General features: G+C 50.1%; 1 protein-coding gene across 1 annotated transcript; it reads left to right on the top strand.

Annotated features, from left to right (window-relative positions):
* The first annotated feature begins 4,890 nt into the window (after positions 1–4,890).
* MSX2 (msh homeobox 2) lies at positions 4,891–10,907 on the top strand. Its single transcript, XM_077757283.1, has 2 exons — positions 4,891–5,355; positions 9,195–10,907. Exons 1-2 carry the CDS (start codon positions 4,977–4,979, stop codon positions 9,617–9,619), a joined length of 804 nt encoding a protein of 267 aa, XP_077613409.1. The 5' UTR covers positions 4,891–4,976; the 3' UTR covers positions 9,620–10,907.
* Positions 10,908–11,751: the final 844 nt, after the last annotated feature.

Here is an 11,751-nt window from a genome sequence, read left to right as displayed (position 1 = left end):
ACCCTCTCAGTGAGTCCTTTGCTCTTTCTGTGCAGGAAAATCAGAGCCTGGGCCCTGCACTGGGAACCTTGCTCCAGCCCCAGTGCAAGCAGGGTTTGGGAGGGTGCCAGCGAGCTGTGCCCAGGGGCTGGGAAACAGAGGTGCCTCTGAGCCCAACCATTTGTCTAAACCAATTTTTCCCTTTTCAATCCCTATCCCTCACGCAAGGGAGTTTCCGATCCGCTTCCCTCTCAAGAGGTGGGTGGCTATTCCCATTTACCAACTGGGGTGGAGAAGAGGGGGAGGGGCAGGGCCAAAGCTGAAAAGAGTTGCAGACTCATGCCTCAGATCATCCAATGCTGGGTCATGCGCCCCCAGATGTGCATGGTGCCAGGCAGATCTACTGAAAAGGAGGTAAACATATCAGTAATGGTTTAAGAACCAGTAATATCCAACCCTTACTGAATGCTGGACATTTCCATAGGACAGACGAGGAAACCCAGGAGATGAAGGGATTTATCCGCTGTCCCCTGAGAAATACAGGGCTCAACCCTGTTTAAACCCAGGGCAGCTCCAGGATGCCGGAGATGGGATTACTACAACCACTCATTGTGAGCGCGGTGCCTAATGCAGCCACACTCTGTGCTACACGCGGGTCTGGTCAGCCTTCTCACCTAGTCCTTCATCAGCAATCCTGTAAGCAGGATACTAGCCTGCCGCTTCTCAAGGTTACTGAGGCCCAGATGGATGGCAAATGCTAAGAAGCAGGGCCTGGATTTGAACCTAGGGCTAGAGAAGAAACGGAACTCATAGCTCTTTCCCCTTTTCCAACCCTCGCATCTGCCGGAGAAGAACAACCGGAAGGCTCCAGGAGTGGGCCCACCCCCCTCTAGACTGTGGGACCTTCCACTCCCATGGAGGACATCCTTGTCCCGGGCACCTTGTCAAAGTAGGCCCGCCCCACAGCAGGTCTCAGGCCAGCTTTGCTCCTGCCTGCACCCCGACTTCCTCATCTGTAAAATGGGAAGCTAATGAAAGCTCAGGCTTCAGGGAGCCTTGTGGCATCTGCAGAGCTTTGGCAAAGGACCCTTCTCTCCAATGCCCACTGGGGCCCCAGCTTGTGATCTCAGTGGGCACGGGAAGTAGGGAAGTAGTAAGCCGGTCGGAGCGTCCAGAACTTCAGAAGCATGGAATTTGTCCCCCCAGACAACCTCAGGAAGCAACCCTGAATGCCAATCTACCCTCCTCCCCGCTGCCCAGCTTCCAGCTCCGTAACTCTGAAAATGATCTCTTAAGTGCCTGGAAGTATGCCCACCCCACTAAGGTCGGATTGCCCTCATTCCTACTTTTTAGGACACAGGTAAGAAAAAATGCTCAGAGAGGAGCAGCCCTTTCCTCGAGGTCACACAGGGAATGATGCGGGGCGGGGGTGGGGGAGCCGTGTTGTGGAATTCCAGGCGGACATTGGCGCCCGCGTGTCTGCCCGCTTCTGATACCGGGTTCGGGAGAATAGGCCGCTAACGAGAGGCCCATTAGGAGGAATTGTCACTCCTCTGGGAGCGAGGTTGTCCCATTAGGGCGAATTGTCATTCCTCCTGGAGCGANCCGGCCCGTCTACAGCCCCCTCCTCCGCCCCTCCCCCGCCTCCTCCTAGCTGCCGGGAGCCAGCGTTCGGTCCTGGGGGTTGCAAACGCAGAGTCCGCGCGTTATCCACCCCAGTTTGCAAGTAGCGTTTTTGCCCTGGGACCTGCGGTACGCGTGCGCTGCTGCTCCACTCAGGGTTCCTAAACGTGCTAACCCCCCCCGGGAAGTGCAGGGACTTGGGGGGATGAGGTCTGTGTATAGGGCCCAGTGCTGATGCTGCGCGTGGGGATCCCCGGGTCTCCCACTTACAACCTGCGTGACTTTGGGTTGCACGCTTAGTTCTTCCCGGTCTTGATCTTTTCCCTGTAAAATAGGGAAAATAATCTCCGCCCGGAGCAGTGTGTTGGAAGAAACAAATGAGATTCTGGAGGACAGGTACTAAACTATCTTGCAGAGTTGACGCTTCGTGCTGTGTTCCCTTTGAAACCCCACTTTCCTGCCTACAAATACTGCAGTCACGCCAACGTCACCAGGAACCGGCCGTTACTAAATGTCCCCTAAACGCCAAAGTCAGCCCTCAAGCCCAGGGACTACACCTAAACGACACCTTTAAGGCTACGCACAATTCTCAGCCCCGGAGATTTTACAAAGAACCTATCGTGAACTCCGTGAAAGCTGGCGATGAGCCTCGTTTCGGATATCCAGCAGAGAGAAAGCATTCGATAAATTGCTACTGCTTTTGATATATAATATTTTGTATTGATCCCCTGCACCTCCTAGTGACGTTCTGTAGCCTATTTAATTTGATTGCTATAAGAGCCAGCCCAGGTAAGGATTCTTATCTCTCATTTTAGAAATAAACAAGCAGGTTGAGAGAGGCGAAGTACCACATCCAAGGTCCCGTGGCCAGGAAGAGGTGAATAAAACGTTCAGACAAGGCCGCCATCGCAGAAGCAAATGCACAGAAGGGGCTTTCCATCAAGGGCTAGAGTTGTGTTGAGGTTCTGCCTTTTCACCAGCAGAAGTGAGACCCTTTCCTGAATTTTCCCCACCCCAGCAGGGAGCTGGGAATGGGGAGCACAGGAGACAAGGTGAGCAGGCTCGTCGCCCTCTGGGCATCTCTCCTGCTCATTTGATGGCCAGACCTTGGCATCCCGGATTTTTTTTTCTCTTCTGAATGCCACTTATTTTGTTTTGTCTCTACTATCTTCCTTTTTCTAGCTTCATAATTTTATTTCTCTGTCTGGACATCAGGACCTAAAAGTAGTAAGGGGAAACTCGGCTTCTGTCCCAGAAAAGTTCATGAAAAGAGCTATAGAAGTATTGATTTTTCCATTTTTCCCGGGAATGAGCCTGTATGCCCCTAAATTGACAAATATGAGCAGTGTGTTTTCAGGAACAATTATAAAACAGTGCCCTGGGTACAGCCCAACTTGAAAGCTGAACCCTTTTGTACACTTTGGCAGCTTAGGGCTAAACGAATTTCAGGTTTGCTTCCAAAATATATAGCCTACACCTTGCCGGGTACCTCTAGAAGGCACAGAACTTAATCTGGATTTACCTGTACTGTATTTGAGATGCATATCAGCCCAACTATCATCAAGTATGACTCAAGGGGAAAATGCATACATCTCCAGATAGTTTAATTTTTTTTTTTTTAACTTTCTCTGAGCTTCCAGTTTGGTGGGGGTGGGGGTGGGAGAACGTGCTCAGTGGGAGAGGGACCTGGAGGTTTTAGAAGACTGTGGTTAGGACTTATTTACTTTTTAGCCTTTTCAGAACAGTTCTACTCAAAGTGAATTAATTGGCCAGTGCAGACTGATTTCCCCCCCCTAAGATTCAGATCATGCCTATTCAGGGTATCCTCGCCAGCACAGTTTCACCCCAGGCAGATGTTTAGGGTGAAGAAAGCAGTGCTTCAGAGAGCCGGTATTGGGGGGGTCAAGTCTCTAAGATTCTTGAACTGGGAGATAGCCTCCAAGCCTTGATCATTTCAGTAATTAAAAACCATGTCCCCTCCTTCCAAGGCGCTGGGAACTGTTTAGCAAGCATCTGCTGTGTACAGGCCCTGAGCTGGTAGATTTCTATTTATCTCATCACTCTGGGTTAATCGTTGAGATATAGGGAAGAGTAGCTGCAGCCTGGAGAAGGTCACTTGAAGCGCTTAGGTCTTGGACGGGTGGCCTGCGGAGGGATCCAAGGCCTCTGCGTACTCTAAGCTCCCTCTCCCCTGTCCCTGGGCCGGTACAGTCATCACTAAGGCTTTGAGATGTAATTACCCAGGGTATAATTTGGGGCTGGGTGGGGATATCTATGCTTTTTTTTTTTTTTTTTAACCAGGTGCAATGAATAAAATGTGCTTCTCAAAAATGTACACAGGCCTGGGGTGTGCAAACGCAGAACCCGGTATTTCTGAGATTTGCAAGAGGAAGGGAAGCACTAAGTACTATCAGCGCCTTTTCCTTCCTCCTCCCCCTTGAAGGCAAACACTGGCACCAAAACACATGACAAACATAGGCTCAAACAAACGCACGAACACACAATACACCTAGTCTTGGGGAAAAGGTCGGATCCGGGTGTCGCTCAAAGGAGATTCAAGGGAAAGAAAACGCGCGCGGGTTAGTTTCTAAGCGTGCGCTGGTTTTGTTTCGAGTGGAAGAGATGGGGACCACTGCTTTAAATTTTCCAGTCGAAACTATTTGGAAAACCAGTTCCTGACCGTCTTCGGGCTCCCCACGTCCCTTCTTTAGGGGAGTTAACAGTAACAGCTTTCGCTGTAGGGCGTTTGCCAATAGCGAGATACTCTTAGAAGCGCCATGTCTGTATCATTTCCTTTAGCAGGGATGCCGGCCCGTTTTCAGTGCTGGCTCCTAAAACTGTAAAGTTAGCCCAGTTTCCACGCACAGTAGGAGCTTCACAAATGTTTGTGCAGTGTGAGTTGCCGATTTTAAACTTGCTCTGCAGGTGGGGGTTGGGGAAAGTGGTACGGGCGCGAGATGCCTTTTTAAAAAGGGGTCAAAAGAGAGAAGAAATGGGACTCGGCGAACTTCCTCTTTAAATAATCGGCCTTAATTACGCCATGGACTTTTCAGTTTTGGCGTGATTATAACCCTTGAGGGATCGCCTAATAACAACTCTGCTGACTGCTTCTGTAATTAACTCCTAATTTATTTCAAACAGGAAAAAAAAAAAAAGGCCCCAGCCTCTTCCCGGAGAGCCAATCAGACGCGAGCGTCTGTGGCGTCAGCGCCAGGGCCGGCGCGGATTGGCTGAGCCGAGTCTCCCACTTCCCCTTGGAGGAAAGGCACGGCTCCCGGCGCGCCCCTCCCGTCTCCCCCCCAAAAAAGTTTGAGTCGCCGCTGCCGGGTTGCCAGCGGAGTCGCGCGCCGGGAGCTACGTAGGGCAGAGAAGTCATGGCTTCTCCGTCCAAAGGCAATGACCTGTTTTCGTCTGATGAGGAGGGCCCGGCGATGGTGGCTGGGCCGGGCCCGGGGCCTGGGGGCGCGGAGGGGGCCGCGGAGGAGCGCCGCGTCAAGGTCTCCAGCCTGCCCTTTAGCGTGGAGGCGCTCATGTCGGACAAGAAGCCGCCCAAGGAGGCGTCCCCGCTGCCAGCCGAGAGCGCCTCCGCCGGGGCCACCCTGCGGCCGCTGCTGCTGCCGGGACACGGCGCCCGGGAGGCTCACAGCCCCGGGCCGCTGGTCAAACCCTTCGAGACCGCCTCGGTGAAGTCGGAAAACTCCGAAGACGGAGCCGCGTGGATGCAGGAGCCCGGCAGATACTCGCCGCCGCCGAGTGAGTGAGCGTCCGNGGCGTGGGGGGTGGGGGTGGGGTGCTGGAGAGAGCCAGCGGCCGGTGTCTCAGGCTGGGGGGACGGAGACCCCTCTGCACTCTACGCCCGGGAAAGCAAGCCTAGGAGCTCTGGTCTGGCATCCGCGCGGCGCGTGTTCGCGATCCCCTAGCTGTGCAAAGTATCCGCCACGACTGAGGAATCGCTGGTCTTTGAAGGGCGAAACCTAGCTGGGTTCGCCGGGTCGCTGGGTTATCGGTTTCTCCAGTCCTCGGCCCTGCGCTCCAACCATTTTGCTTATTTTTGTTTCACCGTCCGGCGGGTGTCTGTCCGAAGAATGCAGGGGAATCCACGTTTCATGAGCACTCGAATATGTGCCAAGCAGAGGCGGAGGTGCCTCACCTCCTTTCAAAGTTCACAGCCCAGCGACTTGTGCCCTCATCGTAAAGACAGACTGGCAGAAATCTAACACCCAGTATTGGACAGAAGTCAGTATCGCCCCCCCTGGGTCCCGATCCCAGGAAGGGATGGCGGCAGAGACTGGTGCCGAGGCGAAAAGTCTGGGTCGTCCCCGCAGCCAGTGCCTTCGCTGGGAGCGGGCCGGGGTCAGGCGCGCGGGGCGAGGGCTCCGCTTGGCTCATAGTAATAATTAACAGCATTCCAGCAGCGCCTGAGAGTTGACAAAGTGATGCTCATTCGTTCACCAGATCCTGATCATCGCTGGAACCCCGAGTGTAGGCAGAGGCACAGGGCCGGTGGTTATCCCCTTTACAGACACCGGGCTTGAGGAGGACTGAACTTGTTTGACCCAGGTCACCAACAATGGCTGAAGTAGGCAAAGGGCCCTGGTGTCCAAACTCTGCTCCTCTGTTTGGTGCCCTGAGCACCTTTGATCCCTTTCCCCAAAGAAACCAAAGGGAGGTCTCCACACCTGTACCCCGCTTCCTGCCAATGAGGCCAGCGGGCATGCAGGCCCAGGAGAATTGATTTCCCCTCTAGCGTTAGCCATTTATTTGGGGGAGCCTGGGTCCTTCTGAATTTGGAGAAGTCATTCCCTGTAGCCTCTTTTATTTTCATCTCCTAGCCTTTAAGATTTGTCTACCCCCAGTGCACCTTTAGGAGAGGTGAGAAAGAGAGGGGTCTGCGGAGGGACCTTTCCCAAAGCCTGGAGAACCACACCTTTCTCCATTTCCATCAGTCAGCCCTCAAGACTCAAGAGGCACAGTATTTTGTGAACAAAACAAGGCCACGTACCCAGGCCTCAGTGTCTGTCCCCTCTGGCGTAGCTCTCCACCCTGTTAGAAACTCCGAAAGATTCAAAGGGTGTGGAGATTAAGGACTCAAAGAATTTAAACTCTAGTTTGCACAGTGCTTTATAGCACTTTTCGCCACATTATCTTATCTGATCCCTGTCGCTGCAGCTGGCCTGCAGTAACAGACAAGGACGTTTCAGCAGAGTTCAGAGGAATCAGCACACCCTGAGTTTGGGCTTGGCCAAAAAACCAAAAAACAACCTTGGGAATACTTAATGATCACCCATCTGGCAGTAGACAGGGCCCCGGGCATTGTAAAATTTAGTAGTCGGAGCCACACTGCAGGGTATTTCCCCATTTTATCGATGGTGAAACGGAGGCTCAGAAAGTTTAAGAAACTTACATTCGTTAGACAAGTATTGAGTGCCCATGGATTTCTAGGCCTGGGTCAGTGTCTGTGAGCACATTAAGGATTCGGGCCTTACAGAGAGTGGTGTCCAGAGATCAGAAATCCTCACTTCTTTAGACCTTCAGGTAGTGGGCTGGCCAGTTCCCCACTTGCTCTGTAAACAACCCCCACCCCGTCCCCAAGGTGATGAGCTTTCCTGCTAGAGGGTAAGGCAGCTTTGGGCTCTGGGTATGACCTTCTGGAGAGAAAAATCCGAGATGCTGGAGAAAGGATTTAAAGATGCAACAAGAAGTGGTTCCTTTGGTGCTTTGGGCCTGGAAATTGCAGTGGGAGCCCCAGGGGCAGGAGCCTGGGGCAGGAGGGAGCCTCCTGCCTTGGCCAGGCTTGTTATTGGGAGGAAGTAGGGTAACTGCTGTTTTGGTTTGTATAACCGCATCCATCCTTTGGCTGGTTTAGAATGGGGCCGCAGGGGTGGGGAGGGTAGCGAGGAAGCCTCTTAACTTTATGGCAATGATACTCCTGTGCAGTCCCTGTAGTCTAGGTTTTAGAATTCAAATGCAGCCTCTGGGAGCAGCCTGGATGACTGATCAGGGCCCAAAGTTCCTTCCAAACAGCGTAGGACCAGGCTTAGGCACTAGGAGCTTGGTGTCTGAGTTGAGACAGCTGAGGTCCTCCAGAGTGCTAGGTCAGGTTATTAAAGGGTGGAAATGGGTCCCTGAGTCCCAGAAGGTGCTTTGTTAGTTTATTTGTAAATTAAGAAGTAGACGTAGGGGCCCCTGCTCTCCGGCTTATTTAGGGATTAGCCTATGCAAAAATCTACACTTCTGCGGTAGTTTCTTGGCCATCCCTCACCCAGATTCCTGGTTTTGATTGATTGTAGAACCTGCTGCTTTCTTTTCCATCACTAAAATGATGGTTCAGAATGTCACATTAGGACAAATCCATTCCTTGTTGGAAGCGGAGGTTGGATGGGACTTGTTCATATCACCCTCAAGTATGAAGTGTAAACTCTTCCTTGGGCCAACGAAGTAACTAAACAAGAAATGTGACATTCTCTCCCCACGAGTACTTTGGAGTTACTACTGTGGCTACTTCGGGAAAATTAGCATAGCTCGTAAAAGCCAAATGCAGAAAATTAATTGTTTAGCATTGTGCCTCTCAGCTCCATACTCTTGCCCCCGCCTCCCTTTGAGGAAAAGAAGCCCCAAGTCAGTTGATACTCTGGAATCACAAGATTGCCCAGTCCTATAATTGAATCCATTTTAAATATGGAGTCTGGATGCGGTTGGCCTACCTTTGTTTTGCTTGTTATTCCCTCTTTCTAAATCCTGGCGACAAACTAATCATTTACACATTTGCTCTAAACCAGAGAATGGGGAGAGATGAATAAGGTGTCATCACATGCTCTCAACTGAGGCAATATGATTTCCCCTGACATTTACATTTATGAGCGAGCTAATTTCTCCCTCCTTATTAGTAAACTTTATATTACACAGAAGCACCCGGCCAACAAACTTATCCCACATTCAGATCTGTAAAATGATGTTCAGGTTTTATAATCTGCAGACTGGATGGAATGACAGCTGTGTGGCTGTTTATCGCACGGGGCTGCTTCCAATCCAGAGATGCTATTAATTTCCCCGCAGACCTTATCTGCACGATTATCCTACATTGATATATACGCAGATGCACTCCAACTTTTCCCCGGTGTGGAGAGGGGGCCAAGCGCAGCTTATAGGACCTTTTCTTCATTTTTTTCTTCTTACGGGATTATCTCAGCATCTTAGAGAAGTGAGGATTATCATGGACCCAGCCCGCATTTTAAAGACCAGAGAAATTAAGCTCAGAAGAGAGGGGGTTTTGTTTCTCAGAGAACACTCAGCTCCCTTGGCCTAGGAAGGCTCCGGTCATAGATGTTCTATTTTTCCATTATCCTTTATGCTGTGGTTTCCCGTATAGTTAGTTCTGTGCACTGTTGAATCCCCAAACTTTCTGTAAAAAGACTCAGTTTTTTTAAAATAAAGCAATTTATCCATTTACATATGGTACTTCTCCTGCAGTTTTGACGGAGGGCCCTTTCTCAAAGATGGAGAGAGGAGGGCCTGTGCGGGCCAGGCCGGGGTGGGCACACCTGGAGAGAAAGCCACTTCTTTTGCTAATGCACCCCCTCTCTGTTCTCTAGGACACATGAGCCCCACTGCCTGCACCCTGCGGAAACACAAGACCAATCGGAAGCCACGCACCCCCTTCACCACGTCCCAACTCCTTGCTCTGGAGCGCAAGTTCCGCCAGAAACAGTACCTCTCCATTGCAGAGCGCGCAGAGTTCTCCAGCTCTCTGAACCTCACAGAGACCCAGGTCAAAATCTGGTTCCAGAACCGAAGGGCCAAGGCGAAAAGACTGCAGGAGGCCGAACTGGAAAAGCTGAAAATGGCCGCCAAACCTATGCTGCCCTCTGGCTTCAGCCTCCCTTTCCCCATCAACTCCCCCCTGCAAGCAGCATCCATATACGGAGCGTCCTACCCTTTCCATAGACCTGTCCTCCCCATCCCGCCCGTTGGACTCTATGCGACTCCGGTTGGATACGGCATGTACCATCTGTCCTAAGGAAGGCCAGCTCCATAGACTCCACGATGGATGGATGTGTGTTTAAATGGGTCCCCCCCTCCAAGAAGGCAGTAGCAAGCCACTACTCCTGCTCCGCAAAAGGGGCCACCGACATAGTTCGAATTTCTTTAGGCTGGAGGCACCGAGTCCCATTTTCTTGGTGCCATCTTCTAGATGCCTCCCCCCCCTCCCTTCACAAAGATTGGCTCTGATGGTTTTTATATATAAATATATATGTAATAAAAGATAATACATTTTTTTATACAGCAGACGTAAAAAATTCAGATTATTTGGAAAGGCAAAATTTATATGCATAGTATCTACTTTTTCCCCTATATATCACCTTCCTAAAAGAGTCTACGTCCATTTGTCTTTTCTCAGAGGAGGCCCACCTGATTTGCTACAATTGCTGACAATTTGGTGATTTTTGATGATATGATTGCCTTGTGCTTATGGAAAACAAAGATTAGAATTAGAAACACGCATAGGAATGAGATAATGGAGAGACTCCTCAAAATGACAGGGACACATCACGTTTTGGCATTTTTACATGCGTTAAAAAAACTGATTAGGTGCTACCATATTCGTCCCTATATTTCTCCCTCTTTACACATTGTTACAGATTGTTAAAGTTTTAACTTTTTTTTTGTAAGATCATTTAAAGGGGGTTGGGGAGATGAGATGAGTCCTAAGGATACCTTGGGGTAAGGTGGGGCTTGGAAGTACTTCCTAATTCCTCCTCAGGCTGTTGCTTAACTCCATTTCAGATAATTGGAGAGTACAAAGTTAAAGCCTGTCGGCGGAATTGATGGCTTCTGTGAAATACTAGGTACGAGAGTCAGTCCTCACACATTGCAAAGGTGATTGGGGGGCGGGGAGTGTAGTTAATTCTCTGCTTTTAAAAAAGAATATATCTTGTAACCATTACCTATACGCTAAATATTCTTGAACAATGAATAGATCCAGAAAGAAAAAACAAATCATGCTTTCTCTGTGTGTGTACCTATTGTATGTGCTAAACTTATTAGAAAAATTTATATACTTTTTAACATGTCGGGGGCAGAGGGTAAAGCCATGTTTTGACTTGCTAAAAATGGTGTTGTCAAACAGCCCATTTACTCCCCGGTACTTCATCTATCTATCAATCTCCTCCCACCCCCGCCCCCACCCCACAGTATACTTTTATCCCTTTGAAAGGGTTCCTTGTATATTTTTATATATTTTATTGAAGAGTTATTTCTTATCTCTTATTCCGAATTAAATTAAACATTTGTTTTATTGCAGTAAAGTTTGTCCAAACAATTATTTTAAAGGGTGTTCTCTCTTCTTAGCTGGCTTCAACAGCAAAATGCCACCAAGGTGGGGGGAGGGGCTGGTGATCTTTATTATGACGTTAGCGGGAATCCATGAAGAGTTGTGCCCAGATTCAGCCTCGGGTCGGGGAGTCTGTCGAAAATAGGGAACCAAGTACTTTGAGATGTGTCCTCTGGCAGCCTGGGTCCCTCATGGAAAAGAAGTGGAACTGCTCTTCAGTTTTCAAACTCTAGCGAAAGATGAGCTTAGAAGAAGCTGAGGGGTTGAGAGATCTGAGAGGTTGGTTAGCTGATCAAGGGAAAATCTTGAACTTGAAATCTCCCAGCTCCCAAAAGGGCAACCGATTTAAGACTGGGGGAAAGGGACCTAGAGCTCTTTGCAAATGGGGATTGTAACGAGATGCATTCCCCCGGTTGGGAGGTGGGGGCGGTTGCCTGATGCCCTTTCAGGAGTGTGTCAAATCGCATTCCGTTTACCATTCCTCACTCCTTCCAAGGAGATGGACCCCGAACAAATGCTCTTTTCGATTTGAAGGGGGGAAGGTGGTTCATTCAAGTCCCGTTCGCTTTGCAGCCTCCCTTTCCACTGGGTACAGAACGGGGTCAGGCTTGGGTTTTGAGGCATCACCATTTAAAAAAAAAAAAAAAAAAATCAGTGGGTGAGGGAGGCAGAGACGGATCTTAAATTCCCTTTTTTATTGCACAAATAAATCCGAGGTGGCTACTGATGAAACCTTCCGGAGGTCTATTTTCGGATGAGCCGCTCTGGTGGCCTTGGGGACGCGGGCAGAAGGGAATCGAGAACTTTCACGCCGCGGA

Source organism: Crocuta crocuta, unplaced genomic scaffold, assembly GCF_008692635.1.
Source record: "Crocuta crocuta isolate KB4526 unplaced genomic scaffold, BGI_CrCroc_1.0 scaffold131, whole genome shotgun sequence".
NCBI lineage: Eukaryota > Metazoa > Chordata > Mammalia > Carnivora > Hyaenidae > Crocuta > Crocuta crocuta.
The sequence above is the reverse complement of the archived record's forward strand: the minus strand, read 5'-3'. Positions and strand labels throughout refer to the sequence as shown.

Excerpts from the sequence above, each read along its gene's own strand:
- MSX2 (XM_077757283.1), top strand. The coding sequence starts at position 4,977 with ATGGCTTCTCCGTCCAAAGGCAATGACCTGTTTTCGTCTGATGAGGAG. Across the intron at positions 5,356-9,194 it reads CAGATACTCGCCGCCGCCGA|GACACATGAGCCCCACTGCC; the intron begins GTGAGTGAGCGT and ends TCTGTTCTCTAG.